This window comes from Rousettus aegyptiacus, unplaced genomic scaffold, assembly GCF_014176215.1.
Source record: "Rousettus aegyptiacus isolate mRouAeg1 unplaced genomic scaffold, mRouAeg1.p scaffold_m13_p_3, whole genome shotgun sequence".
In the NCBI taxonomy this organism is placed as follows: Eukaryota; Metazoa; Chordata; class Mammalia; order Chiroptera; family Pteropodidae; genus Rousettus; species Rousettus aegyptiacus.
The window spans coordinates 73,679,386-73,706,822 of record NW_023416306.1 but is presented as its reverse complement, the minus strand read 5'-3'; the positions used below and the strand labels follow the sequence as shown (position 1 = coordinate 73,706,822).

At 55.4% G+C, this 27,437-nt stretch overlaps 1 protein-coding gene across 2 annotated transcripts in view; it reads right to left on the bottom strand.

The window, feature by feature from the left end:
- Positions 1–1,499: 1,499 nt before the first annotated feature.
- Positions 1,500–27,437, bottom strand: part of PHF2 (PHD finger protein 2) — an 88,752-nt gene continuing 62,814 nt past the window's right edge. For both annotated transcript variants that reach the window (XM_016125371.2, XM_016125372.2), the window contains 17 exons: positions 24,888–25,074; positions 23,517–23,679; positions 22,446–22,533; positions 21,960–22,066; positions 20,378–20,469; positions 19,052–19,141; positions 18,045–18,413; positions 16,784–16,903; positions 16,144–16,262; positions 14,278–14,456; positions 14,074–14,144; positions 13,114–13,277; positions 7,687–7,961; positions 5,951–6,046; positions 5,392–5,501; positions 4,179–4,563; positions 1,500–3,459 (listed from right to left, as the gene is read on the bottom strand). In XM_016125371.2, coding sequence (XP_015980857.2) covers positions 3,371–3,459; positions 4,179–4,563; positions 5,392–5,501; positions 5,951–6,046; positions 7,687–7,961; positions 13,114–13,277; positions 14,074–14,144; positions 14,278–14,456; positions 16,144–16,262; positions 16,784–16,903; positions 18,045–18,413; positions 19,052–19,141; positions 20,378–20,469; positions 21,960–22,066; positions 22,446–22,533; positions 23,517–23,679; positions 24,888–25,074 — 2,704 coding nt within the window. In that variant the 3' untranslated portion in view covers positions 1,500–3,370. The remainder of the gene's footprint in view (positions 3,460–4,178; positions 4,564–5,391; positions 5,502–5,950; positions 6,047–7,686; positions 7,962–13,113; positions 13,278–14,073; positions 14,145–14,277; positions 14,457–16,143; positions 16,263–16,783; positions 16,904–18,044; positions 18,414–19,051; positions 19,142–20,377; positions 20,470–21,959; positions 22,067–22,445; positions 22,534–23,516; positions 23,680–24,887; positions 25,075–27,437) is intronic.

Here is a 27,437-nt window from a genome sequence, read left to right as displayed (position 1 = left end):
CAGGCCTCAAGAGTGCCCTGAGCACATAGTAGGTCCAAAGTGCCCTCGAGTGGGCCCCAGAGATAGGGTTTATCTTGGCAGCTCACGGAAGCTGGTGGTGAAGGCCCAGATGAAGGAATGGCTTGGACCGAACACCCATGGGGGGCCTCTGTAGATGAGCTCACCAGGACCCCTGAGCTTGTCTCCTAACCTACCCTGTGAGGGGGACCAGCTGGGCCTCAGTTTATTCACCTGTCATGTGAGAGGCTGGGCCCATGGACCATGTTAGGAACTCACTCAGCCCTTCCCCTCCCAGTTCACTGTCACAGGCCTCTCAGCTCCACACTGAGAGAAGCCCTGGGCCCCTTGCTGTCCCTGCTACAGGCTCATCCAGAGACACGTGTCCCAGGTCTTTGTAGACACCCATACACCTCGCACACAGGGCCACAGTGAGGGCCCAAGGCATGGCAGGTCCACACAACACCAGCATTGCGTGGGTGAGGACGAGGATGGGGCCTGGAACCCAGGAGACTCTGGGCGACTTCTGGGAGCCCTTCCCTGGGTTCCAGACCCCCAGCTTCCTGACGGTCCTCTAGAGATCCAGTACCAACAGTCATGCTGGAATAAGGGACACAAGAAGGACCCAGTCAGCTTAGTCTCCAGGACCGGGGTTCAGGAACTAGACTGCCTGGGCATGGTGAGGGGTCCAGGGCTGGGCCTGAGGGATGGCAGAGAGCAGCCCAGGGCTAGTCACAGCCCCCTAGTGTCTGTGAAGTGAGGATGTGGAGAACCATGGGCAGAATCTGGCTGGATCTAAGCAGGGACAGGAAGGCTGCCCAAGCAGAGTGAGTGCCCAGGCTGGGGAGGCAAAGGGGCCATACCTCTTGTGGGGTCCGGTGGAATGGACTCAGGCCGTGGGTGCTTGGGGAGCATGTCCTGTCCCAGGATTCAGTGATGCCTGAGATGCCCAGCAGCAGAAAAGCCCCAGTGTGAACCTCAGTGCTCCTTTGTAGTGGCCCCTTCAGACAGCTGGTCTTTCTTTGGCCCCTCAATCCTTGATCCCACACTGTGGGCCTGTGCCAGGGGTGGATGTGGGGGTTCCGCTTTTGTTCATTTGCTCTGACGTGGATTGAAGCAGAAACCCTGTACACGTTCCTGAGTGCCTCTGGGTGTTGGCCCCGTGCTCACTGGAATCCGCTAAAATGTCCACCTACAAACCATAAGACGGTTCTGAAGGCTTCTGAGGATGCTCGGGGCTGGGGCTGGTGGAGCTGAGATCCCAAAGGCTGCCTTCCCTGATGGTCTCTTTTGTCCATTCCTGCAGGCAATGGAGTATATGGCAGTGTACGTGCCCCGTGGGCAATCTGAGAGCTTCCTGAGGGGAACACCAGTAAGCCAGTGAGCTCACATTCAGCCCTCGGGGTGCACAAGACCTGACCTCCAGACCAAAGTGACACCCCAGACTGCTCTCACTGCTGGGATGAACGACGGTGAATGAAGCAGAAATGACACAGACATGGTTCTGTACAAAACCTGAAATATTTTTACTCTTTTAAAACTTTGATCTAAGTTGCCTTAGACCTCATGGACTTGATACAAGAGTAATATGAATTGGGAAATAAAACACTTTAATAGCCACAATAAACTTTGTTAGAAATGTACATGTTGCCAAAATAATAATAATAAAATTAAAAAAAGAGAGAGAGAGAGAACAGTTTGATGGCCGGGTTAGATTATATAAATGTTCAACAATGACAGGCAAGGAAACCTTCAAAACGCTGGGCTGGAATAGTCAGGGCCCGTGAGCGTTGCCTTGCTCAGCCTCCAGGCCCGGGGGCCGCATCCCCCGCAACAGGCTGAGCTGGGGGCGAGACCTGCACGAAGCTGCCTCTCCTCGGGGACAGAACACCCAGGGATGGGCATATAAACAAAGCTCATAAGAAATGTACAAATATAAAAAGCTACAAACATTAATAAATTACAGCATCACAAAACACAGAACACTTCACAAGGTGCTAGTAAAATAACTGTACCCCCACCCCCTTCATCAACAAGAAGGAAAGAAAGAGCTGGTATTCAAGTTGAAGATTCGTCTTCAAACGTGTCTGAAATAGATCTTTTGTGTACTGTTTGCTTCTGTAAAGACAGATATAAGGCTGCACAGACATCACTTGTTTTTCAGGCAATACCTTAGTCAATAAAAAAAAAAAAAAAAAAAAAAAAAAAACCATAACAAAAAAAAAAAAGGAAAAGAAAAAGCATCGGAAACCCAACTGTTCATCATACTCAGCAAAAAACTTGTATAAATGTTAATGAAGGACTCTATAGAAAGAAATTCCTAAAGATACTTTTACTCTTATAAAAAAGAAGTTATTTAAAAAGCTATTTACATGCTACATTCTATGAAAAATATGCTTCAGGAAATACATCTAAAATTAAAATACAGGATTGCCTGAGAAACAAATCCAGCCCTCCGTGTCGATGGGTGGACATGTGATCCAGGAGCCACCCGTGCGCTCGACACCAAGTGCCAACAGGTGACAAGACAGAAGTGCCTGGCCCCCCGCATCCTTGGGCCTCCCGGCTGCCGACTGCCCCACCAGGTCCGGGGCAGGGTGCCTTGGCTGAGAAGTGCTTCTCGGAGTGTGGCCAGTAGGGCTGGACAGGGTCCACCCACAAGGCTTAACCTGGGCCCCCTGTGCCCCACATCATGGCTGGGGATCCCATGGTGGCTCCCCGACCCACTAACACACTGACCCTGCTGCTGGCTCCAGTCACCCCTAGAAATGCCCTGGGCATTCAGGCTGCGACATCCACCATCTGGCCCACTATCCACCGGCCTGAGGGCCTGGAGGCCCCTCTCCTGGCCAGGCCAAACACTCTCTGGATGTGTCTGAGAATCACTCAGGAAAGGATGAGGGGCATATAAACACCCCGCTTTCTCCTCGTCTTCCTCTCTAGTGTTCTTTGCCTTTTTTTAAGCCTCTGGAGGCTACCAGCCTGTGGCTGGCTCAGACTCTTGGCTGGCCTGGTGAGTGGCTGGCTCACTCCTCCTTCCTTGAAGGACTTGTGCTCCCAGCAGAGCTGCAGAGGCCCTGCAATCACACCCATGTCGGCGCTCCCTAGAGGCTGTCCTGAAACTGGAATGGTCCTCAAACAGGGCCGTTTCGGGAACTGGTCACTCTAAGCAACTTGAGAAAGGACGTCTGTCAGTATTGGCTAGCTCCGCCTGCTGAAGCAACAGACGCTCACTCATGTGGGGAGAATAGTGGCCGGGAGGAGGCCAGGCCCTCCCCGGGGCGAGGCAGCGCGGCCACCCTCCTGGGGGCTGATGTGGTAGCGGGGCTCCAGGGGTCCTGAGCGGAGCAGAAGAATCTTGGCTTTCCAAACTTTAAAGGAGCAGTTTTCCGTTCCGATGAATTTTCAAAATTTTCCCAAGCCTCTGCTTGGCGGTGGCCATGCCCTTTTTTGTACGTTTTCCTGGGGGTGGAGGAGGAGACATAAAAAGGCAGATGAGCGAGAGGGTAAGAGGCACAGCGTGTGGGGTGGGGAGTCTACAAACCCTCTCTGACTCCCCCATCCTGTCTGTAAAATGGGCCTGTGAAGCCCAAGCCTGGGGGTTCTGCATCCCTCTGAAACCACTTAACAAAGCACCCAGCTCTGAGGTCACACTGACAAGGGGGCAGCGATGGAGGGGTGGGGACAGGCCAGGACAACGGCATTACTACGAAGTGAGGTCCCCCGGCCCCACCTCCTGGCAGCAGGGCTACCTAGAGTCACACTCCCCATGTCCATGCTGGCTGAGTCTCGCAGCAAAAGCACAGGCAGACTGGGAGCCAGGGAACGCCAGTGGAGACCTCAGACAGCATGCCAACGCCAGTTCACACAGCGGAGCCTGGAGAAGTCACCCTGGGGTCCTCCCAGAGAACGCGTGGCAAACTGCTGACCACACCGACTCTGAGCCAGGCCCCGAAGCTGAGGAGTCCCCGAAGGTCTGAGGACCCGGACCTAACTCCGAGGTAATTAGACCCCCTGATGTGTGACCCTGGCTCTCTACTTTGAAAGAGGCTTTTTCTTTCACATCCTGACTGAGTGCGTGGCTGCAGACTCAAGTGGCTGCGGTAGGACAAGGGAGACCTGCGGTAGTCTATGAGGACGGCCTATAAGTCTAGGCTGTTCAGGGCCAGCAGGTACGGTACCTTTGGCAGCAGTGTTGTTGGGGGATGATGCAGAGGGCCGCCTCTGCGTGAGGAAGACCCCAGGGGCCATGGGCTGTGAGGTGCGACCTGCCTGGGCACCAGCAAAGGTGCCGGCCACAGTGTACTCGTGGTCAGCCAGGCTGCTGCTATGTGCCTCGGGCGGGGGCTCAGGCGAGCTGCCCTCCTGTGAAGCCTGGCTGCTGGCCGTGCTGGTGGAGGCCGTGCTGGTGGAGGCCGGGGTGGTGGAGGCTGGGGTGGTGGAGGCCGGGGTGGTGGAGGTCGAGGTGGTACTGGCAGAGGCGGTGCTGACAGAGGCGAAGGTGGAGGATGTGTTGGGAGCCAGCTTCCTCTTGGAGTTCTTTTTCTTTTTGCTTTTCTGCTCCTCCTTTGAACAAAGCATGTGGGCGAGTTAGCCAGAAGGGCCAGTTGAGCCTCAGAGATTGGTCGCTCAGCTGCCAGAGCAGGGAGCAGCCTGTGCGACCTTAGACTCAGGGTAGTCTGGTCCCTGCGCACCAGGCCTCTCTGCCCGAGCTGAACAGCCAGCACTTGGGAGCGGAACGGGCTGGGTCCGTGCCTGAGCCACCCAGAGCAATGCTGGGGCCCGAGGAGGGCCCACCATGCTTCCCTCCATGTTTTGGGCCATCCTGGACACAGGGATGCACAGGATGTGGAGCCAGCACCCCTTCACCCCCCACCCCTCCCCGACCTCCATCACCCAATTTTGAGCTATAATGGAACTCTTGGTTCTAAAATATTCCCTTTGGTCCTGTTAAATTCCTCAGGTGCCCAGATCGGGGTTGGGCCTGGTCCGGGTGGCACCTGAGGGTCTGGGATCCTGGCTTTGGAGGGGGCTGGGAGTGGGAGGAGCTGAAGTGGCAAAAGACATGGATAGAACAGAGCTCACAGAGATGGGACACCCGTTTCCATCTCCATGAGGACAAGAGGAAAACACTGGATCACCGGGCACCACAGAGGGCCCTCCAGAGGAGCCATCAGCCAGGGCTTCACCTATACCAGGGACAACCGGCCTCAGCAACGAGACACCTGTCAATGTCAGGGACCTAGGCCATCAGTCTCCCACTTCCCCACCCACAGTCTTAAGAGATTTGGGGGGCTGGAGAAATAGGGGTCAGAGATATGCAAATGTCCCTAAGCCGGTGACAGCCACCAGTCTGGGTGGTCTTCTCACAGAGTTTGGGGGTCCCCTCCTTACCTGCTGTGACAGCTTGGCTGCAGCGGCTGCCAGCCCAGTCTCAATGGAGGCCACTCTGGTCCCCTCACGAACAGGCCTGTCTTGCCTCGGCACCGATGGGCCAACCCTCGCTTTGGAAAAGAAGATCACCCTGCCTCAGTCAGCCATTCACCACTGTGTGTACCCCCTGGGCTCCCCTAGACAGGCCCTAGTCTGTCCCTGAGTCCTGGGGACAACATTGCAACTCAGGGAGGGTCAGTGAAAGGCCCAACAGGGTACAGGATCCCACCCAGTAAGACAGGTGCGAGCAGGCGAGGGTCATATGGAAAGGCTCCACCCTACTGGCTGCCATGACAAGGGCCAGGTGAAAAGGTGGCCCTCCTAGGGCTGCTCATGAGAAGAAACTAGGAAGAGGGCTGGCCCACCGTGGGGGCACCACACTAGCCCACTGGCAGGAGTGCTTGGGCTCCAGGACCCAGGAGGGAAGCAGACAGGCAACACCTCGTCTGAGCCCGCACAGAGCCGATGTGCCTATGGTTGCCCGTTAGGTGCAGACGGAGCCCTCCCATCCTAGCACTACCTGTTGGGCTGTAGGGAGCATCGTCAGAGGCTTTCCTTTTCTTGGACCGGGACTTGAAGACTGGGCTGTCTTCATCAGACTCCAGGGAGGGGTAAACTAGAGAAGCAAAGAGAGAGAAAGGGCTGAGCCTCCAGAGCGGCCATGGTGGGTGGGCACTGAAGGCAGTTGGTAGATCTGGCAACTGGCATCCCCACGGCCATCCTCAGGTTGCGGACCACTGGGCACAGGGTGCCCTAAAACTCATCCAGCCCAGGCCCCCTTGAGGTTCAGAGAGGGGCAGCAATTGGCCAGGCAAGAGGCCCTGCCTAGCCCTGGGGGCACCTGACCAGCCTTGCCCGCCCCGGCCTGGCTGCAGCATCCACTGGAGGCCCAGTTCTTCTCAGAACAAATCACATTCTGCTGCTGTCAGGAAAAACGTCAAAAGTCCATGGAGCTGAGAGGCTCTGAAGGCCCCCAGACCTGCCTCAGGGAGGCTCTGGAGGAAGGAGCCCCACATAGCAGTTCCAAGTGACCTTTAACCTCCAGGGCATGTGGCACCTAAACCCCCAGGACCCACCCTGCTCTGCAAGGGAGCCCAGAAAACAGAGTTCACTCCACTGTCCATCGGGACAAGGCAGGCTCCATAGCAAGGCACGAATGTGTCCACTAAGATGAGGCAGGGCCAGCCTCACAGTCGAGGTGCTATCTGAGGACAGGGGCATGAACATGTGCCCTTGGGATCATTAGGACTGTGCCAAAGGCATGCCCTGCAGCATTAAGGACCAGCACACCCTGGCCCTGGGGAACGGTGGGCCTGTGTCAGCACACTGTGTCCCATGGGGACTGAGATGTTCCTGGGTAGCTCCTTGCTTGCGAGTTCCCTCCCATGAGGCTGAGAGCAGCTCCTCCAGCACCTGAAGTCCAGAGCCCAGGCCCTGGAGGAGCAGTGCTAGGGAGTGAGGGGCTGTGCCCCCGAAAGGAGGCCACGCCCATGGCTCAGCACCTAACTCACTGCCCACCTCAGACACAGGCCACAGAGTCACTCTGGGCCTGTTTCTCCCTCTACATGGAGGCAAGAGAGGGTGGGTGCAGCCTTGACGCAGCCTCAATGCTTCTGCAAGTGTGAAATGGTGCAGCTGCATGGAGGACGGTTGAGCGAGTTCTCAGGTAAAATAAGCTGCAAACTTCGGCCTAGTAATGCCCCTCCCACAAATGCACCTGGGGACACTGCAGAGAAAGGCCACGCAAACTCCCTGCACACCAACGTTCATAGCAGCACTGCTCACAATCACCAAAAGGTGGAAGGCCCCCTGTGTGTCCATGGGCGGATGAAGGGGTAAACGGTGTACCGTGTCCACACTATGGAACATTATTCAGCCACAAAATGAAGGGCTGACCACACTACACGTGAGCGACCCCTGAAGAGCATGCTAGTGAAAGAAGGCAGACATGAAGAACCAAGCATTTTTGGACACTGTGGACACGCTATATCCAGGGTATCTAGGAGACAGAGTAAACCAGCGGCTACGTGTGGCTGGGGAAGGGGTTTGGGGGCAGTGGGATGGAGGGTAGGGAAGGTTTTCTCTAGGGTTGGTGACATTTTCTCAAATTGGCTGTGGTGATGGTGGCACACCTCTAAATATGTTAAACACCACTGAGCCATGTCCTTTTCAAGGGTGACTTTTATGGTCTGAATTCTCTCTCAAGAAAGGGCTGGCTCCACTGTCAGAGAAAGCTCTTCCCGGGGCGGTGCTTACCATAGTCCGAGTCCTTGAAGCAGGCATCCAGGTGGTCTTGCTCCTCTTCATAATCGGCCAGGTCCACACTGTTCTTGGCCGCCCTCTTCAGCAGCCGCTTGCCTGAGCTCTTGCTGCCAGCCCCATTCTTCCGGGCACCGTGGGCTGCCAGCGAGCTGCCCTTGGCCTGGCCAGATCCCCACGTGCTCTGCAGGCAGGAGTCGGAGGCCTGCAGGTTGGCCATGGATAGCATTCCCTGAATGGCTTCCTGTGTGCTGGGGGAGGCTGGGGGCTGGCTGCAGGCACAGAGAGACAGGCACTCAGACCTGGCCCACAGCCCATGGCCCACGGCCCACAGCCCGGATCTCCTCTTATCCAGCGGTCAGCAGAGGATGTGGGAAGGAGAATGGTGGTGGTTGATGACTTGCCCATGGAAATGACCGGCCACCCCCTTCGCCTACCCTCTGCTCCCACCCACTCCCACTCCAAAGGGCGGGGGCTGGAGGCCTCGGGACAGAGAGCAACCTGGAGAGAGGACACAGGGAGGGGAAGTGGAGGGTGGAGAAGAGAGGGAGGTGGCTGGCAGACCAAGGCCCTAGGCTGTCCTCCACTCCAGCTGGCTCTGTGTGCCCCGTGACCCACCTTGTGCTGCTCTCCCACAGTGGACCCCTGCCCTCAGCCCCAGCCCTGGGTGCTTTCTTCCACATACCTTTGAGGACACCCTTCCATCCAGTGCCCTGAGATGGGGGTACCACAGCCCTCTTCCTCCCACGGCCCATGCTCTACCCGCGTGTTCTCTCTAAGACAATGCAATCACCTGCAAATGCATCTATACCCAAATCTACACTTGATCCTATATATGCATCTAACCTACCTCCAGACTCACACCTCTAACTGTATCTACACCTGGACCTACTCCCACACCTGTATCTACACCCCCACCTTCACCTGCATCTACCTCCATACCTATGACTGCATCTATACCCCTCCTGCAATTTCATCTACACCCGAAGCTACACCTGCATCTACACTTGCCTGCACTTGCACCTACACTTACACCTACACCTACACCCGCTCCACACCTGTACCTGTATCTCACCTGACGGCTATAGCCACACTTCAGCTCAGTCCAGGCTTAGCCCCTCTTAGTCCCCCTGAATGTTGCCCTGCCCTCACTGACTCCAGTGCCCTGCTGCCCTCCAGCCCTGGGCAGTGCCGCTCCCGGCACTGACCAGTACTTTCCTGGTTGTGTCCCCTGCCCCACACCTGAGCCCCTGCTGCCTCCCTCCTCAGGCAGCTCTGACTCCTCTTCCTCCAGAAGGACCTCCTCTGGCTTCTGAAACACCCAGGGCAGCTGGCATCACTGCCTGACACCCCATCATGAGCTAGTCTGGCTCTGGAAAGGGTGAGTGGGTGGCACCTTTCCGCAGAGCCAGGTCCTAAGAGCTCTGGACAGCGGGGCCCCTCCAGGCCAAGTCCTGGGCTCCTCCAGCCGCTTCCTTCCCCTCCTCGTTGCTGCAGACCCTCCCACGAGGTCTTGCATGCTCTCCTCATTGAGGGCGGCTTCTCTGCTCTGTGCCCACCTCCCCTACCCCACAGCCTGGACCTGTCCCAGCCCACACCTTTCACAGCCAGGACCTCCAATCTGTCTGTACATAAGAATCCCCGGGAAGCTGATAAATGAGATTCTGGACTGGCCAGGACTCTGGATGCTGCGGCAGCTAGGACAGAGGGCCCTGTCCTGCTCACCGCCCACACTCCCACAAGGCATGGCGCCCAGCCAGGCAGCTCTCAGGGGTCCTAGCCTAGTGGGGCATCGCCTTCAGAATCATGTCTAGCCATCCCCATTGGGGACAGAATGGCTGTCTCAGCCTTGGGGGCCCGGCTACACTGCTTATTGCTTGTAGGGGAGGACTCTCCCTGTGCTCCCTGGGGCCCTGAGAGGCAGGGCCAGAACCCTGGCATAGGGTTGGGGGAATTAGCCCTCCTCTTGTCACACACTCAGGAGGCCCGGGAGGAGGCAGCAGTGCTTCCACCCTGTGTATCTGACAGTACAAGGCCGCTCTTGCCCACCCCATGCGCTCCCCGCACGGGACATCCTGCTCAAAGGGCTGCCGTGACCCTGACACAGCACTGGAAAGTGCTGATCCACACAGCCCCTCTGGGGTTCTATACCATCCTCTCAAACGCTGCCCCCTCCCCACTCCCGCTCCCACTCCCAAGAAGCACGTTTTGAAGCATGTTTAGTAAGACCCTTAAGATGAGAAGGGGTCAAGAGTAATCACTCAGAAACGAAAGGTTGTCAAGACTGAAGCCAGAGGGGGAAGGTAGATGGAGCTGCCACAGGTAGATGGGCACAGACACAGAGCGCAGTCCCTGTAGTCCAGGGGCCACCAAGGCAAGTGCGTACACAAGGCCTCCTGTTTGGGGCACTGCTGGGTTCTGGTCTGAGGTGGTGAAGGGAGGCAATGGGCAGTGCCTCTCTGGGCGGCCCTCCTCCAATACCACTTCCCCTGCCCTGCCCAAGGTGCACTGGACCGCAGCGTTTTGGGGTTTCACTGGAACCGAATAGGATTGTGTTCCTAAGCCATAAACAATGAAAAAGTCAAGTACGGTCAAACTACCCTGGTTTCTGAGGAACCCCCAGGCAGCCCCTCTGCCCGCCCCAGCACCCCCTGCCCCTACAATGGCCCCACAGCATCACGACCAGCCCTGTCCACCCAGCATGTGCAAAGGGCTGCCTGGACCCCCCTCTGGGGGCATGCAGTGCTTGGCAGTATCATTCCTGTACCATTGTCACTGACACTGAGCGGGAACAGTCCCCTGACCCAGCATGGGAGCTAGCAAGCCTGCAACTGGCCCTCCCTGCTCTGCACCAGGCTCTCAGTGGGTGGGGGGTGATGCAGCCCTGCACTAAAGGTCTGGGCCCCATACCCAGCCTCACGGCCACACAGACAGCAGGCCTGGCCTGCTGCAAGGATGGGAGGATGGGAGCCAGGACACCCACCTCGAAGGTCCCCCGGAAGCCAGCCGCTCACCCTCCTGTGCCAGCTGGACCTCGAGGTCCCAGCCCAGCTCAACTGCAACCCAAGAGGGGGGCTGTGGAGCCCAGGGCCACCACCCAGAGCCGCCGTCTGTCCACACCAGGCAAGGATCAAGAAACAACTTCTAACCAGCGCACATGGAAAATAATACCTTAATCCTCCAATTATCATACCAAAATCTTCTCTGTTCCCCCCAGTAGTAAACACTTAAGCAAACTATCCACAAGAAATTAACATATTTTCCTCAGCTGTTTTTTTTCCAAATAGCAAAATCTTAAAACAGAGCAAATGGACCATCAAAAACTGACCTATGCTTCAAGTGGGAGACTCAGGAGAGGAACTGCCTGTGGCGGGCTGAGCAGGAGGCCCGGCAGGCACGTGTGCAATATGCAGGTGTGTGAGGTTCACGTGTGTGCGCCTGCAGAGCGGTCAGCAGTGCATGCACAGATCAGCCACCCTCCTGGCGGTGGACCTGCCCAGGTTAGCCCAAGCTGCAGCGCCAGTGTACCCAGCTCCATGCAAGTCCAGGGCACCAGCCTGTCTGTCCTCATCCCAGGTGCCTCTCCCTGGACCACGTGGGCACCCAGGGGTTTAGGGCACCTCTTCGGGGCCTGAGTGCCAAGCAGCCTCTGGGGCATCACTAGTCACAGTTCTCTCTAGAAAAAAAGCACCCCAAAGGGGCATGGAGATGGAGCTGACAACAGGCACCGGTGCCCTCTGAGAAAGGGGCTCATAGCGAGGCTTCTCCTCCTGGCAAAGGCCCAGGGCTTCTCTGCAGTGAGGGGCTTAGGTTTCACATCCACAGAAACCACTTAAAGCTGAGCAGGGAAACTGCAACCGCTCCCATGACATGACATAACACTTCACAAAAAATAGTACCTTGTGAAAGAAAATACAGCCATTTGATTAGCAAGAGCCCTCTTCAGTCAAGCCCTAATCCACCTCCCAAGCCCCTCTGTCTGTCTAGGATGGGCCTGATGTGAGGCCTCCATGTGCCCACGTGGCCCTGGGACCTCGACTCTGGAAACACAGACTCTAAGGCAGAGGGAGACATGTGGAGGACAGGTCTGGGGGACAGAGCAGGCTCCAAGCAGAGCAGTGCCACTAAGCGTGGGACCAAGATGGGGCTTCATGGGCCCCATCTTCCTCAGGCCAAGTCACTCCTGCTTGGATGTCACCACCCAGCATGGTCAATCCTCCTGCCCACCCCCCCTCCTCCCCATACTCAGGTTCTATTTTCAGGCAGATTCTGGTCCTTGGCTGCCTCCTAGTCAGTTGCCTAAGCAATTTAAGCCTCCGTTTCCCATCTCTGCAGTGGGAATCCACTGCTGTCTCAAGGACTAGGAGGGGAGCCACCCTCCATGATGGCTAAGGTCCCCGAGCAGGGATGCTACAAAGGGCATAGGCCCAGAATCCTCCATTCTCTGTTACAGAAATTCCACATGAAAATAAAATTTTTGGCTGAAATGCTTATAAACAAATTTAACTAGGATCAAGAATTTAACTGGGATCCTTGAGAGAGAAACGAGCCCAGCCCTTCATCCCATGCAAAGCCCAGATTAATTCATTTCTCTTGAATCAGAGAATTGGGGCTGGTCAGGTCTAGGCAGGAAGGGCTACCTGGCCTGAGCTGAACAGGTCCTGGACCACCTGCCCACCTGCCTGGAATCTCAGGGCCTCCGGGACAGAACAGTATCCACACCCACCTTAATGGGCTCCTGACCCAGCAGGGCAGACTGCACATCTGATCTCAAGAACAGTCTGCCCCTCACTGGTATGGTGATCTGGGAACCTGGCCAATCTAGCTCCTCCTCAGGGTGTGGGCTGCCACATCCCTCAGCTCTGAAGCTACTGTCTCCTGTGCCTTAGGGTAAGGTCTCTGCTGAGAAGACAGCCTTGAGGTCCCAGAGAGGCTCATGCTGGGCACACGTCATGGAAATTTTCTCACATTATTTTCACAACATTCAGGAAGCAAGGAGTCTAGTGGCTGAAGCAGCCCTGACAGCTGGCAGGTACCCTGCCCAGCCCTGCTCCCCCATAGGGACCCCCAGGTATGGTGGCTCCTTGACTCCTCCTACTATAGCCCCCACCAACAACAGCTTCTCAGCTTCTCCCTCTGTCTAGGCATCCAGAATTGGGGGGGTGAGGAAGGCTGGAGCCTCTGTCTTTGGAGCTCCGTGCCCTTGACCAGGACCTTCACGGACATGCAGGACCCGCACAGCCTGCAAACACCCACCACCTCTGCCAGGTAGGGGTCCTGCTCTGGTTGCCCAGTCTCTGGAATGTGGGCCCTTGAAGCTCCCCACATGCAAACTGCCATGGACAACAGAGCCCCTCCTCAAAGCCCTGTGTGGCCCATGTGGAAGCACGCATGTCCCCTGGCCACCCCTGGGCCTGGGCCTACCTGTTGGGGTTGTAGTCAAGTGCGCCCACCTCCTCACTGGCCTGCAGGAGGTCCAAGATGCCCGCGGCTGAGCCCCCACTGTCCTTCTTCACTTTGGCGTTTCGGGTAGGCTTGGTATCCGTGTCAATTCGCAGGGAACCCTCATCCGAGGAGTCATCACTCGGCTGTGGGGACAGGGAGCCAGTCATAACAAGGCTGGGGGGAGGAACAGGGCTATGGCTTCTCTTGACAAGAAAAAATAAGTTTTTAAAAGTTTTAAAGAGCATGCCCTATAACGAGCACATGGGGCTGCCGGTCAGACACGCCCTGACGTGGGTGCCGGAGCTCTCTGCTGGGATCATGAAGCCCTGCCCTCAAAAAACTGGTGCCATCACTCCACTCCCAGCACTGCTTCTCCAGAGGAACCCTGGTCCCTAGGACTTTATGTGAGAGCCCCACTACTGAACACTGGTGTGGTTGGATGGGGAGCAGGAGGGCAAACCCACACCTGAGGGACCCCAGTTAACAGCCCTTGGCAGGTGATCTCAGGAGATACCCTGGGGCTCTCCAGGCAGCATGTGATCCCCACAGAGACACCAACCTCCCTAGAGACAGCCACCATATCTTGAACTGGATGAAGCCTCACAGGTCATCTAGCTTAATCCCCCAGCAGGCCCAGCCCTGTTCTGCCTGCACTCCACCTTCAGTATCCAAGAAATGCATCATCTTCATGGCTGGCCTGGCTGGGCTCTGGAGGCCCCAGCACTCAGAGACCTGTGGACCATCCATGCCCCACACCTGCTTTGGTCTCTTCCACAAGGGGCCCTGGGGCTCACATCCCCACCTCTGGAGCTCAAATTGGCCTCCCTACAAAAACCCTGAGACCACCCCCCGCTTTGCACCCCAAGCAGAAAGCTCAGTCAGAGGCATCCCACCAAGTAGCATACAGGCCAGAGCCTCAGAATCCCAGAAGGCATTCACCTTATAGAGCGCCGAGTCCAGCTTTGGCTTCGTAACGGGTGTGGGCAGCGGCTCCTTCTTGTCCAGTAAGACTGAAAGCAGAGCAGAAGAGAGTTGGCAGCAGCTCTGGGAGAGTGAACCCTGGCTGGCCATGCCTGACACCCATCTGCTCCCAGATGGCCCTATAGGGCTGGACCTGCCCCTCCCCATAGCCCCCCAACTCACAGGACAGGTCCCTCTTCGGGGCGTTTTTCTTCCTCCTGATGGGAAACTCATCGATCTTGAGCTCCCCATCGTCCGACACGTATTCATACTCGTCCCGCACAGGCTGAGGCTTGTCCTCTTTGAAGTTCTGCAAGGCCCCAAACACACCGGGGCTTGGCTGAGGCTTGAGGGCCTTGGAACTGGGGCAGAAATGGGCTGGTCAGCAGGGGTCCACGTGGCCTGGCCAGCATCCCCAACACCCTACCACAGGCCTCAGAGGATCAGTAGTCAGGCTAGATGCTTCTCAAACCCACAGCTTCCTCCCAGATGCCATGATCCAGTGTACAGCACATGGGGTGGGGACCCATCTCTCCTCCCTAATGTCCAGCCTCTCCTCAGGCTGTTTCACGGTGGGCCCCTCACTGCACACCTCAGGCACTGGACCAGCAAGGCCTTCCCTCAGCCTGCCCCACAAGCTCTGGTTGTGGCCTCCCTATTGGCTTGGGGACTGGGCATGTATTCAGCAGTGGGAACAGCAGGCTAGGCCAGAGCTATCTGCAATTCCCAAGGGTACAGCTCCAATTCTCAGCCTTGGAAACACAGAGGCCAGCCAGAAGTGAGTCTCTTTCAGGTAGGACCACACACACACACACGTGCGCACACACACATACAGACACACACACACCCATGTAGATACACACAGGTGTGATATAGTTAGAGTCATGTCCACCTTTCTCGTCTTCATTTCTAAACTCTAAAGCACAGTCAGTCTTAGAGTTAACTCCATTTAAAAGCTCCCTGGGACCCCAGGATAAATCATGGATGTGCTTGGGGCCACAAAGTCAGGGTAACAGACCCATCCACTTGCTCACTGAGCAGCCTCAGTACATTTCCATGAGCTCTTGGGAACAAGGGGCCTGCCCTCAAAACCTCTGCCTGGTCACTAGACACTGGCTCATCCCATTTCCCCACCACCTGGAAGTGGCTTTCTCCTCCCATCTCGAAGATGAGAAAACTGAGACCCACTATAGAAGAATCATCCCATTCCCACTGGAGTGTGTCTGCTTCCCAGCTTTGTGGCACCCAAGCCACGAGTCTGGACGCAGCAAGCAACTGCATGTGAGACCATAGCCCATGAGAGACTTCCCAGTGGGCGCGAGGCAGTGGCCTGCACACCTCACACTGGGTTGGGCCACCATGCTGGCCAATGGACGCAGACCTGTTCCACAGTCTGGAATTGAGACGCACCTGTTCACATACACATGGCCTCCCAGGCTGTGTACCCTTATGTCTCAGATCAGTTCCATCTCCTCTGGGAAGCCTCCTGACTCCTTTGGGCACATAAGGACCCAGCGGCACCACAGGCCCCATGGTTCCCATAATTTTAGGTGTATTTGAGAGTACTGGGTTCACAATGACCCCTCCCCACTGGCCTCTGGGCTCCAAGGCCAGTACCCTGACTCCTGCTACATCCCCTGTGCCAGCCCTGGAAAGCTACTCGGCTAACATCTGCCCCATCACATACTCTCACTCCCTGCCAGCACACAATGCTCCCCACTCCCCACCCTCACAAGCTGTTGGCTTAGGAGGCAGGGAAGGGGTCTGCCCAGTGTGGCCTTCACGAGGGGTGTGCCCAGTGATGTCAGCCAGCTCAAGAAGCAGGCTTTACCTGGGGAGCCTTCATATGTGTTTGTGATGTGTGTGCACGGGGGTGGGTGTGTGAGTTGTGTGAGTGATATGTGTGTATATGTGCAATGTGGGGATGTGTGCAGGGTATATGCGTGTACATGTGTAATATATGGGGGGAGGGGTGGGTATGTAGGGGGTGTGTGTGTGTGACATGTGGTGCAAGTGGGACCAACCCCACCTGTCACGAGCATCACATACCCCAGAAGTTTCTTGTTGGAGAAGGAAAATGAGAATTTGGTATCCTTGTTCCCTGACGGAGGAGGTTTCTCCAACTTCTGCTCTTCCTCCATCTTCAGTAGGGAGTCGGGTTTGCTGTTCTGAAAAGCAAACCCGGGACCGTCCTTAAGCCCCACACAGGAGGCTAGTGGGCAGGGACAGTGGGACCAGCCAGCCTCCTCCCTCTGAACATGACACACAGGGACCCATGGGCCTGCAGGACCTGCCCTAGGACACTGCCCAGCTCCAGGGAGTGTGAGCTCAAAACAGGGCTGGGCAAAAGAGGGCAATGCTGTCTATCAACTCAGAGGGCAACATGCTCAATCTCTAAGCCAGTAACGACCCCATGGGAGGTGGCCTCTCCGAAGCCACATATGTGCCTAAACCTTCACAGCACCACTTACTGGGGACAGGTAAACATACACCTGCACACGCCCTGCAAGCATGCACATAAACACAGGCAGATGTGCACCTCTGTGTATAATACCAAGCCCACACACACCCCACACACCGCCTCTCTCACAAATGAAACCCTCCCTGAAAGTAGATACATTCACCTGCGCACACATGCAAACACACAGGTGCACACACACATGCACACTCTCACACACATACATCTCACCTTGTACTTCCACTTGGCCTCCGACTTGCTCTTAGTTTGCTCTCGAATTTCCAGCTTCTCCACATCATTTTGTGTGCTGATTACTTCCTTGTTAGACACATTAAGAACATTTTTTGCGGCCTAGAAAACAGCAGCCATGGGAGGGCAGCAGGGCTACCTCGGGGTATAGGACAAAACAAGAGCCTCTCCCTCCTGCTGGCCCACATGCAGCAGCTCATCTATCCATCTACCATCCATCTACCCACCCATCGATCTATCTACCCATCCACCATCCATCCACCATCTAGCCATCCACCCATCGATCCACCAAGCTATTGATCTACCTGTCCACTATCCAACCATGCATCCATCCACCCACCTATCCCTCCATCTACCCACCCACCCACCCACTCATATACCCATCCATCCATGCACCACTCACCCACCCACACATCCACCCACCCACGCACCCGTCCATCTGCCACCCATCAACACAACCACCTACCACCCATGCACCTACCCACCTAACCATCCACCATCCACTCATCCATCATCCATCCACCCATCCATCTACCCACTCACCCATACCCATTCAACCCATCCATCCACCAGTAACCACCCATTCACCTACTTTCCTTCAAGCCTCTCTCCCTCCCGCCTTCTTTCCATACATCTGTTCATTCATTTATTTATCTATCCTCTCTGCCTTGAAAAAGGGAAAACCAATGTGCCCCACTGCAACCCTGCAATTCTGGCTCTGACGGTTGCTGACCTCCTAGAAGTTAACAGCCTCCCATTTAGCAGCAAATCACTCAATGGGGCCTGGTCTCAGGAACTCATGGTCCCTGAAGCCCATACCTCAGACCCTCTGATTGCGCTGGTGGGTCCTCAGGGCCAGGCCCACCTCTCTCACTGCCCACAGGGGCTCAGAACCCTCTGACAACGTGGACCCACTGTGGTCCCCCTGCTACCTCCCTACTGTCCTCCACTGGGTGCCTCACTTGCCTTCAGATCTCAGAGAGTTCCTGGGCTCCAGGGAAGACTCATCCAGCTCATCCCGCAGGTGACCCTCTGTAGTGCCACCCTGTCCCAGCACAGACACTGCTGTCTTCATCACGAGGGTCTCACCTCAGCTGCCCATCATGCCAACTTTGCGGCAGAACCCACGTGCCCAGGGTCTCTAGCACAAAGGCATGGCAGCCCTAGCTCTACCCCACAGGCCCGATCCCCAGAGGTGTTGGTAGGCCTGCTGACCACAAGTGGGGAGGATGAGGCCACCCACCTTGCCCTTCTTGAGTGGCTCAATCTTGGTCAGTGCCTCCTTAGTGTGGGCCTCCAGTAGGTCCAGGTTAGGGATGGTGGGTGAGGCCGACCCCCTACACTTCTTCCCTTTCTTCTTGCCTCCATCCTTGAGCTTCAGCGATTTGGGAGGCTTCGGGGGCTTGGGAGGCTTCGGGGGCTTGGGGACTTTGGACGGCTTGGGCATCTTCATGGTTTTAGGAGTCTTTTTTTTGGACACTTTCTCCAGGAAGGACCGAGGAGGGCTGGCCTCAATAGGGGATGGGGGCTCCTCCTTCTCTCGGTCTCCAAAACAGACCTCATTTGAGGAGATGGCTGCAGTCACTTCAGGTCTGGCAGCCTTGGAGGCATTCTAGGGAAAGAAAGAGAGAGGTGATCAACTACCTTCTGTCGAAGGGGAGTAGGGGGCAGTCAGAGTGCCAGGCTGTCAGAGACACTCAAACAGAAAAGAAGTATCCATCTACACCATCTTGTGATATGCTCACATCTATCCTATATAACCTGTGTGACACACTCACATCCAACAATACTATCCATTTGACATGGGCATATCTATCCTACACCATCCATGTGACACGCTCGCATGCGTCTACACCTTCTGTATGATACAATTACACCCATCTACACCATCCATGTAACACAGGCACGTCTGTCTATAGCATTGTATGACATGCTCATGCCTGTCTATACCATCCATGTGACATGGGCACATCCATCTACACCATCAGCCACTTGACCCTTCTACCTCCTTGGTGGGGGCCACCAAAGGGGCTGGAATCATCCTCCTCGACCCCCACAGAGAGGTGCAGAGGTGCCCCCACCCCACCTCTCACCAGGAGACTGTGGCCCACCACAGAGTCCTAGGAGTCCGAGCCCACATCATGCAGGTGATCCACATGGCCATCCCTGGCAGGCAGCTGTCGGGAGGACCAGAGAACATAGAGAGACCTCCCTTGGCCAAGGTCAGTGGGTCCCCAAGGTTGGCCCTACCTCGCTGAGCCGGATCTCTTTGGCGAGGTCTTTGATGAGCTGTGAGGGTTTGAAGTGCTCTGGGAGCTCGTCTTCATGCTCTGCTAAAGCCTGCAGGACAGTCGCGCACAGAGTCAGAGGGTCAGCTACCAAGACTGGGCATAGATGCCCACCCTCTGTGTCAAGCCCACCTCTGCTTCACTTCCCACTCACAGGGACTGCAAACAATGTCAGTCTCTGTGGTTCCTGACTAATAATCTTCTCTGTCCCTCAAGGCCCTGCCCTGCCTACTGACCCAGGACCGATCGCCACCCAGACAGGCAAGGAGCAGGGGCTACCCACAGGCACAGACTAGCTGTGTCGGTTCTTGGAGAAGTAAGCCCACTCCAGTCAGATACTGCCCAGACAAGAAGACTCTTCTGTGAGCCCACTCTGTAGGTGGAGAAACTGAGTCCTAGAGATGATGAGGTACCCAAGGCTGCAGAGTGAATGTGGGCTGTCCCTTTTTCCTGAGCACAAAGCTCCTCCTGGCCACCCGGCTGTGGTGAGATGGAGGGACGCCCTGCACGACTCACTCCAAGCCTTGAGGCCAGAGGAGATGTAGCCACAGGACAGCCCTGGGGTGGTACTGGCTGATCCACTCACTCAGCCTGCCCATGAGAGAGGGAAGAAGCACACAGGTGTCCCCCTCCTGAACCCCACCCCCAAGGCTTCCTGCAGGCCTAGCAAGGCCTGCTCGGATAGTGCTGGCTCCCCTGACTGAGAAAGAACTCCCAGTCAGGGGACACTAGCCCAGAGAGTCCCCTCTATCTGTATCAATAACCCAGGCAAGATGCCAGGGGAAGTCTGAAGCCACTTCTCTGAGGCCTCCATTGGAAAAACTACTATTGCATGGATGAAGGAGTAAGGGTACATGGGTGGCACAGGATAGTACTACTATGGGGGTCACGGAGGCACAGGGCAGTACAACTGTAGGTGGCTGTGGGGGGTCTCAGAGGTAAGGGCCTGCCTCCATCAGGGCAAAGCCAGGATGAGCTGATGCCTGGTCCAGGAGGGGCTGACAGGGCATCACCGATCTCCTGTCCAGAGCCCAACACCTGGTCGTTTGGCTGGTGGCTGCTCAGAGACCTCATGCTCCCTGCCCTCGGTGACATCTCCAGCACCAGCTTTCCTTCCCACTGAATCTCCAGACCACCTGGCCCTGACTCTTTAGGCGAGACTCCTGGATGGAGGGCTCTCTCCTGTTTCTGACCCCATCCCCACCCCAGGTGTCTGATTTGGGCTGGGGATGGCTTCCCACCTGCCACCCTCCCCTCACCCTGGGTCACGCCTAGCACACTTCCCTACCTGCTTTTTCGTCCATGATCTGAAAGCACCATTGAGAATTTTAGCTCCTTGGACTAAATGAGGGGGCAGCTGCTTCCCAGATTTGTGAGAACCTGGGGGGAGATGAAGGAGTTTGCTCAGGTGGGCACTTGCCACCCGCAGGCGACTTCATGCCCACGGTGAGTGAGGGATGGGGATGGGGGACAGCTCAGGGCTAGACCTTCTAGAGGCCTCAGACCACTGCCACCTGCCCAACTGCCAACGGTTCCTCTTGGAACCTGGGGGATGCCTGTCCAGGATGTCCTTCAGGGAAGACGTGGCCCTCCCACCATCCACCTTCCAGGCCCCTCGCACAGGTGGCCTGACTATCTCTTCTGCTTGCTCCCCAGCCCACCTCAGCAAAGGGCCACAGTTGTGTCCCACACCAAGCATCCCCAGGCACTTTCTGATTCTGACCCTCACATCGTCTCCTGCACAGCTGAGGGACACTGGGGGGTGAGTCCAATTCTTGCTGGGGCCCCCCTCAAAGATGCCCTTGGGGCCAGGGCTGGACCCACAGAAAAAAGAGCATTCCTTTGCCTCCTGCTGGAAAGCTCTGATACTGCCAGGTAACGAAGTGACCATCTGCTTGGCCAGAGGCAGCTCCCTGGATACTCCTGGCTCCAGGTGGCTGTGCTGTCACCTTTCACAGAGGAGGGCCTGAAGCAGAGTGGCAGGGCCACCCCAGCATGATCCCACTGGCCAGCAGTTGCCCTGGATTCAGTTTGCTGTGTGGCTCTGCCTACACAGCCCCCACCTTGCCTTTCACCAAGCCCCCAGGGCAGGACTCCCTCTGCCAGCCCCAAATTTGAAGCCTGATAGATGAGTTTCATTGAAACCTGAGCAGCCTAGATTAAGGACCATTTTCAGCTTTCTCATCTCAAACTAAAACCCAAGTCCAGAGGGTTCTGACAGATGAACTCTGCTCTGTTCTTACAGATGCAAAATGGCATCTTCCAGAAAGGCACTGCTGAGAAGAGAAGGCATCGAAGCAAAGCTCCTCTGGTTCCCTTACCTGGCTGAGGAAAGTCTACAGACCAGAGTAGGGTGTCAGTGCTGATCCCCCAAGGGCCTGGTACTAAGGGTCTTATGTCCATGGAGGTCAGGGACCTGATGGAGCCCGCCCCTCCTGTGTGCCCTCCACGGGACCCTGACATGCACACCCAGCCTTGTATGGTGGGAACACCTACAGGGTCCCTCAGCTGGTGGCTCATAACCAGGCAGATGTCCAGGCCTCTGGATATCCCCAACTAAGCCCAGTCAGTATCCACATGAGGTCACAGGCACCAAGCAGAATGCACACCAGGCCTGGGAACCCTTGCCCAGTGATTTTTCTGAAACACCACACGGCCCTGCAGGCAAAAGTCCAGTTTAGCCCTACACAGCACAGACAGGGAAACTGAGGCCTGGGAGCTGAGGGGAATTGCTCAGCCTACTGAAGACAGTGCTCAGCTTGCCCTAGGGTCTGATGTGTGAGGGCAGAACTGTTCCCCCTTCCAGTGTCCCTGAACTCCACATGCAAACAAACACCCCAGAGCCACAGGCCAAGATACCAGGGACGAACCTTTGAAGGCCTCCAGCAGGTGCTTCCCCATGTACCAGCAGGCGGTTTCGAAGTTGGGAAACTGTGTCAGGCTGCCAAGTTTCAACCTTCTTTCTACTTCATATGCTCTGGAAGCCATAGCAAAGCACTGTTCAGTGCAGATGACATTAAAGGAGGGCGAACCCATGCCATGGCCATGACAAAGCCATACCGAGGCCACACTTGCTCAGGCCTCCATGCTAGGCCCTGCATGGTGAGGTGGCCCAGGGAACCACACTAGGATGAGTACACTGTATGAGGGTGAGTCCCCTGGGTCAATGCCCAGGCGAAGGGAGCTCAGCCTTTCAATTTACCCCAAACCCACCACAGGCCATGGAGACTAGGCAGCTGAAGGGCCACCTCCTCCTTCCTCCCATGCACATGGAGGCTCAGCCACTCAGGGGAGCTGCTGTCACACTGATGGTGAGGACCCTGCCTGGTGGAGCCCAGGAGCAGGTATGGCCCTACCTCATCTGCATCTCCACGCTCAGGCTATGGAGGAAGTGTCCCGCGAAGGCCAGGCAGTCCACGGGCGTGAGTGTGGCGTAAATCCAGCCTGGTGAGACAGACATGGCTAGCACTTCCCAGCACTCTCATGCTGGGTTCTTGGTGGCTACCTGGCCTGACTTTGGCCAGCATGGGTTCAATGCCCTTGTCCACCTGGCAACACTCAAAGACACTCTGGTCTAGCCTCATGTAATGAAGTAGGTGGGTCCTCCAGGAAGGAGACCGTGTCTGAGCTGGCTAAATCGGTTCAATCCAGCCCCATGCAGTACGAATGGGGAAACTCAGGCTGGGGAGCTGAGGGAACGTGCTCAGACCCACTCTGGGTTGGGCCGCCCAGTATCCTCAAGCTCCACATGCAGGAGTGAAGGCAGATGAGGCAGGGCTGCCACACCTCCTGAGAGAATGGGGTTCATCCCGACATCATCCGCAGATGTGGAGCCTGGGCCAGACTTGGGTAAACAATTGATTGTAGGGAACTGGGTATATGGGTGGACCTAGCTCAGGAAAGACTCAGAGGCATAAATGTGAGGACCCCATATATGACAGTGAGAAAATCTGAGCATTGACTGGTTATTTAGTGGAACTAAGTACTTGTTAACTATTCATTTTAAGGTGTGATAACACTATGGTAATTATGTTATTTTTAAAAGGAAGTCTTTCAGAGATGGTAAATATTTATGGGTGAAGCAATGTGATGCCTATAAAGGGAGTTTATCTGCTTGTGTCCTGCTTCTTCCTTCTGCTATGTTTGAAATGTCAAGATCAGCAAACACCCATCTCTGAAGGTGTGGCTGAGCTCTCAGGGCTGGGCTCTCAGGGCTGGGTTCTCTGTGCCCCATGCAATTCTATGCCCCTGGCCCAGCTTCCATGAGCACAGCTAGGTCAGAGGATGCAGGGGCTCTCTGCCAAGAGGCGGCCCCAGAGATGACTGCACAGTGAGCCTGTCTCAGGACAAGGTGGCAGACAGCCAGGGCCTGCCTTCCCAGGGCAGACCCCAGTGGTGGGGATGCAGCACGGAGCCAGGGCACTCACCTGAGGGGATGAAGAGTGTCTGGCCCTGCTTGAGGGTGCACTTGTAGCATTTGTCCACCTGGTCAGCAAAGAACATCTCGCTGTGGTTCGAGGCCGACTGCCAGCGCTCATACAAGGAGATATTGGCCGAAGCTGGCTTGATGAGATAGAAGATCTTCTCCCCCTGCCAACGAGAGGCCATTGGCAAAGCCTGCTACATGCCCTGGATGCAGTGGGGACAGAGTCTGCCACAACCCAGGGATGCTGGGAGTGGGGCAAGTAGAACCCACCACGTCCTGAGGATGTTGCGGGGAAAGAGCTCACCATTACCCAGGATGATTGGGGGGTTGGGGGGCGGGGCAGAGACCACCATGTCCTGGAGATGCTAGCAGGGGGCTGTTGGGGCAGAGCCCAACATAATCCAGGGATACTGAGGATGCTAGGATCTTGGTTCTGGGTCCTGGCTTAGACACCGTCCTGCCTAGGCCCACTGTTCCTCCTCTGAAATGCTGTGGCAACACATACTTTGCAATTCAGAAGTCTGCATATTCAGAAGGTTCTAGGGATAGGAGCTCCCTCGTATGGTAGGGGAACACTTGCTACCCAACACTCCATATCTCTGCACACTAAGAACACCATGCATGTCAAGGGGCAACAAAGCTGTGACCCACTGTCTGAAGAGTTACATGGAAAGCCCCTGTGGCTTGGGTCTTGTCTGGAGATTGCAGGAGGCCCTGCTGCCAGGCCTCATTTGACCCTGTGCTCAGACCAGCACAGGGAGATTCTGGAGCCTATGAGGCCCTCATTCTCAGGGTAGAAGGATTGCAGAGGGTGGGGAAAAGGGGTATAGGGCAGGACTTGCCTAGTCTGGGGAGACCTGGCTGGGGTGGCTGAGCCCAAGGCTCAGGGTCTCCTTTTTTTGTTTTCACACCTTGCTTTTCCCCTAGCTTCTTTATCTGCATCTAGCCAGGGCCTCCAGCCCTCCTGGCCACTCGGATGCACCTAAAGCCCTCACCCCGGCTCCTGCCTTTCCCACACAGCCTTTTGCAGGAGGACCCCAATGGGGCAAGCTCCCTTGTCCCCTCTCCAGTAAGTCTTTCCAGTACTCCTCTCCCTTCTCTGGATAAGAGTGGCCACTGAGCACTTGGTCACCACTGCAGCAGGCCTCCTCATGATTGCCTCGTGAGTCTCGGTCTTTTGAAAAAGGCAATACACTTTGCTCCTGAGGTTCTTTGATCCTGAGATGCTCCTGCTCTCCATACCTCCCAGGGAAAAAACATCTTGTCCCTTGTCCTTCCCAGTGCTGGCCACTATGAGGGCTCATGAAGACTGAAAATGGTCTTGCAGACGGACAGTGACCTGATAAGGGCAGTACATGCTTCCGAGGCTCACCTTGAGCACGTGGTACCAGGCAGAGGCGCCTCCAGAGTCAATGTGGAAGTCAGTATAGCTGTCCTTCACACATATTAGACAGTACTTGGTCACCTTGGGCTTAGCCAATAATGCATCATCAGGCCAGTAGTTTTCTACCCAGGACAGTTTCTTCACAATGTCAGGCGGCTCCACAAAGCTGGACATTCTGGGGGCAGGGACAGGAAGAGAAGTCAGCAAGCTGGGGTGGGAAATGTCACCATGTTTGTTATGCTCTAGGAAGGGTGGGAAAGGTCCTCTGAGACATACGTCCCATACCCATTTCTCACTTATGGCCACATGGCATCATTTCCATCTTATAGATGAACACGCTGAGGCTCACAGAAGGCAGAACAAGCTGGGCCGTTGGGCTGTGGCAGGTGTCTAACATTGGTCTCCCCACCCAAAGACAGGAGCAGAGAAAGCCTGAGGACTGTCCAATCTGGAGATGGCCCCTTCTCCAGAAAGGGGGTTTCCTGGACTGGCCCACACCATGCTGTCATTACAGGCTAAGAGTAAGTATCAATTCTCTTGCACAGCCCAGGTGCCTCCTATCGAGGCCAAATGAAAATCTGCTTATCTCTAGAGCTGACAATGGGGTGCCTGGAACCCTCTGCCACACTGGTCTCTGTCAGACCAGCCAGTTTACTTCCAAGGAACATATGAAAAGGCAAAGGCAGACTTAGCTTCAATCCAATGTCACTGTCCTGGATAAAACCAAAATACTGCATCAAGAATGTCATCAGCACCTGTGCTATGACACCTCAGCTGCCCCAAGGGCCAGTCTCAGCATTCTTGCTGCCTCAGGTGGGATGGAATCCGCACACTTCTGCATTCAAGGCTATGCTAGCAGATAAGACTGTCAAATCAGAAGTCAGGCTACCCTGAGCTCAAGGGCCTCAGTCACTGGCCCTCTTCTTTAAATTACTGGCTTCTTCTAAACTATAATTCCTTTATGTCTCCCATTGCCCTTCTATGCCTGTGTCTGTCTCCTGGACCCTCCACAGTCCAGGTGCATCACTGCCACAGAAGGGCCCCTGCCCTGCCAGCCTGGTGTACTTAAATTATATATATATACCATACACCACCCACATGGCCCCAAATGTCCTCTTTTCCTTGCTTGCCTATTCCTCAGATACAAACCTGCCCTGTCTCCTGTTTCCAATGCCAGATGCTCCTTGAAGCTTTTCAGAGGCCCCTGGAGAGGAGGGGAGGTGACACAAGGCCCCCAAGGATGCCTTGTTCACCTCAACAGACAGCTTTGGGGATAGACTGCATTGATGAAGCAGAGACCATACTCCTTCTCAGATGGTATAGAACAGGATTCCTGGGCATTCAATGGGCCTGGCACCAAGACCACAAACAGCCAGGTTTGAAGGGTTCATGATCCTCCAACTGTCCTTAGAGTAGGCTCGAGGACACCAGAAGCACCAGACATTTTTTTTTTTTTTTTTTTTTTTTTTTGCCAGCAAAGAGGTGGCCCTGAGAGGCGTGAGGGGAGACCCCAGTCCAAAGCATCATCCCCTCCCAGCTTCATCACCCTGTGAAGACCCCTCTGGCCAGGGCAGCCAACCAAGTTGATGGCAACATGAATCTATTCTTTGGTTCCAAACCAGCTCTTCAGAACTTAGCCTTGGAGTAAATCCTCCTTGTGAATACACATACAGGAGGGTGTTTTCTCCAGATACCATAACCCACCTTATTTCCCTTTTCGCCTTTGCTGTCAGAAAGCAAATGAAACCCAGCAACCAGTGACATTATTTCATTATGGCTCCTGGCACGGTTCTGTATTATATTTCTCAATGTGGTTTCCAAAGACTTGTTTTTTTCCTACTTGCCCTTCTGCACATGGGCTACTTTGTTATCTAGTGTGCTTTCTAGAATTAACAAGGTAGAAATAATCCAAAAATAAAATTGTTCTTAAACAAAACCATCGTCAACTTCTGCCTTGAGGTGAAAAAGTGTACCAGATCTTTCCCAAAGGTCAGCTGGGGAGCAATGGGGATTTAACAGAGGGGCCAAGCAGGGTACAGCCAGGGGAGTTAGGGTGCCACCTGTCAGAGGTCCTTGGAAAAGAGTCATAAAGACATGGGGCAGAGCCACAGTATGACAACCTCTATCAACAGAAGCCTAGAACTAGGTGGGCCTAGATAGCTGAGGAGCCTTGTACAGACACCTTGTCCCTGAGAAATGCAGCAAGCAGGCAGGGACCCAGTATGGGAATGGTGTGAGAGGTAACGGGGTGGCTCAGGCTGGAAAGGCAGGAGCAGAGCAGCTGCTACTGCATGATCCTATTGTGCTAAAGGTGCAAATTAAAGTGTGTGCATGCATATACATGAGCAAGTGTGTAAGTATATGTGTACATGTCAGTGTGGCATAGGGACGTGAGGGAGCAAGTATACCTACCTGTGTGTCTGCATAAGTGCATCAGTGTGTTAGTGTCTCAGTGTGTGTGTGCATGTGTATGTGTGTGTGCACAGATGCCATGAATGTGTCATGCATGAGTGTGTACGTTCTGGTAGAAAGCACTCC